This window comes from Sinocyclocheilus anshuiensis, unplaced genomic scaffold (genome assembly GCF_001515605.1).
Source record: "Sinocyclocheilus anshuiensis isolate Anshui unplaced genomic scaffold, SAMN03320099.WGS_v1.1 scaffold4222, whole genome shotgun sequence".
Lineage (NCBI taxonomy): Eukaryota > Metazoa > Chordata > Actinopteri > Cypriniformes > Cyprinidae > Sinocyclocheilus > Sinocyclocheilus anshuiensis.
The window spans coordinates 48,091-49,679 of NW_015540177.1; the positions used below are offsets into that span (position 1 = coordinate 48,091).

General features: G+C 38.7%; 1 protein-coding gene across 13 annotated transcripts in view; it reads left to right on the plus strand.

The window, feature by feature from the left end:
* Window positions 1-1,589, plus strand: part of LOC107687274 (liprin-alpha-1-like) — a 38,045-nt gene that overhangs the window by 25,215 nt on the left and 11,241 nt on the right. For all 13 annotated transcript variants that reach the window (XM_016484535.1, XM_016484536.1, XM_016484541.1 and 10 more), the window contains one exon: window positions 1,266-1,390. In XM_016484535.1, the coding sequence (XP_016340021.1) occupies window positions 1,266-1,390 (125 nt within the window). The remainder of the gene's footprint in view (window positions 1-1,265; window positions 1,391-1,589) is intronic.

The following is a 1,589-nucleotide window of genomic DNA, read 5'->3' on the forward strand; positions in this document are numbered from 1 at the left end:
TAGAGAAACTGTGCAGCCGCATGTGTAACCCTCCTTTAACATCTGAATCTTGAAGATGTAGCTGTTCTTTTCATGTTAACATGTAGACGTCTGCGTTACAGCACACGTATGTGTCACACAGAGCTACACGCATCACAACACTCATTCAGAAACACTCCCAGACACTTTATTCAGCAGAAATACCAGACAAATATAGACATCCACCCAAACCCTGACTCACAAATGATGTACAGTTATAATCAGAATCAGAATCAGAATGAGCTTTATTGCCAGGTATGTTTACACATACGAGGAATTTGTTTTCGTGACAGAAGCTTCCACAGTGTAACAGAATGACAGTGACAGAACAAAAAACACAGATAATAAAAAATAGAACAAGTAAATAAGGAATAAAAATATATAAATTGACAGTTTCAAAGACGCTCCAATCAGTGACGTCAAAACAAGCTTGTAAATCCTAATCCTCTTATAAGAGAGAAGTAGGGCTGGGGCTCTTTGACCAAAACCTTCCCTCAATTTTCTAAATGCATGTTTTCGTTCTTATTCTGAATGATTCATCCATGCATTTGTTTCCTTGTTTTATTTATTAATTTTTTTGACCTCGTAATCAAAACATCATAACTGGATCTGCCAATGAAATCATTTGATCCACTTAAACTCCGCCTCTTTCTTACAATGCACTGCTAGATCACGTTCAGATCCGCCTCCATCAATCAATGAAGAGAACACAACCAAGTCCCGCCCCATATTTTTTTCGTTCTTGATAAAATGTTTCATTTGATATACAACGCAATGCAAAAAAAAAAAAAATCTAAAGAAGACTGTTGCATTCACAGATGAGTCTGATGATTCACAGCTGCATTAAATGGACAGTTCACTTGAAAATGACAGCTGTCATCATTTTGTCCCCTGAAACTTGTTTCCAAACGTACTTTCTTTTGTGGAACATAAAAGATATGATGAAAGTCAATTGGAGTTTAACAGCAACACTTTTTATTTTTTGCGTTCCACAGAAGAAAGTCAGTCATACAGCTTTGAAACGATGTGAGGGAGATTGAATGATGACAGAACACACAACACTCCCATAGACTGATGTCTAATTCATTATTAAATCAATATGTCTTTATGTATTATTTTATACCTTACATTTTAGAAAGAAACATTTTTATCAAATTGAAAGTTGGTGACAAAAATGATCCTGTTCTATCAGTCCTAGTGCAAACGTGTTTAATGCTGCTGTGTAACGTGTTTGTGTGTGTGTTTAGTGCGCACAAGACGATAAAGCCACTATCAGATGTGAGACGTCTCCTCCGTCCACACCATCCTCCGTGAGACTTCATAAAGGAGCACTGCACACCGTCAGTCACGAGGACATCAGAGACATACGGGGGTCAGTCACACACCCACAGCATTATAGTGATGAGGATCGTTCATACAGGAGCAGAGATGTGACGTGTGTGTGTCTGTGTGTCTGTCTGTGTATCTGTCTGTCTGTGTCTGTGTCTGTCTGTGTATCTGTGTGTGTCTCTGTGTCTGTGTCTGTCTGTGTGTCTGTCTGTGTCTGTGTCTGTGTGTGTGTGTGTGTGTGT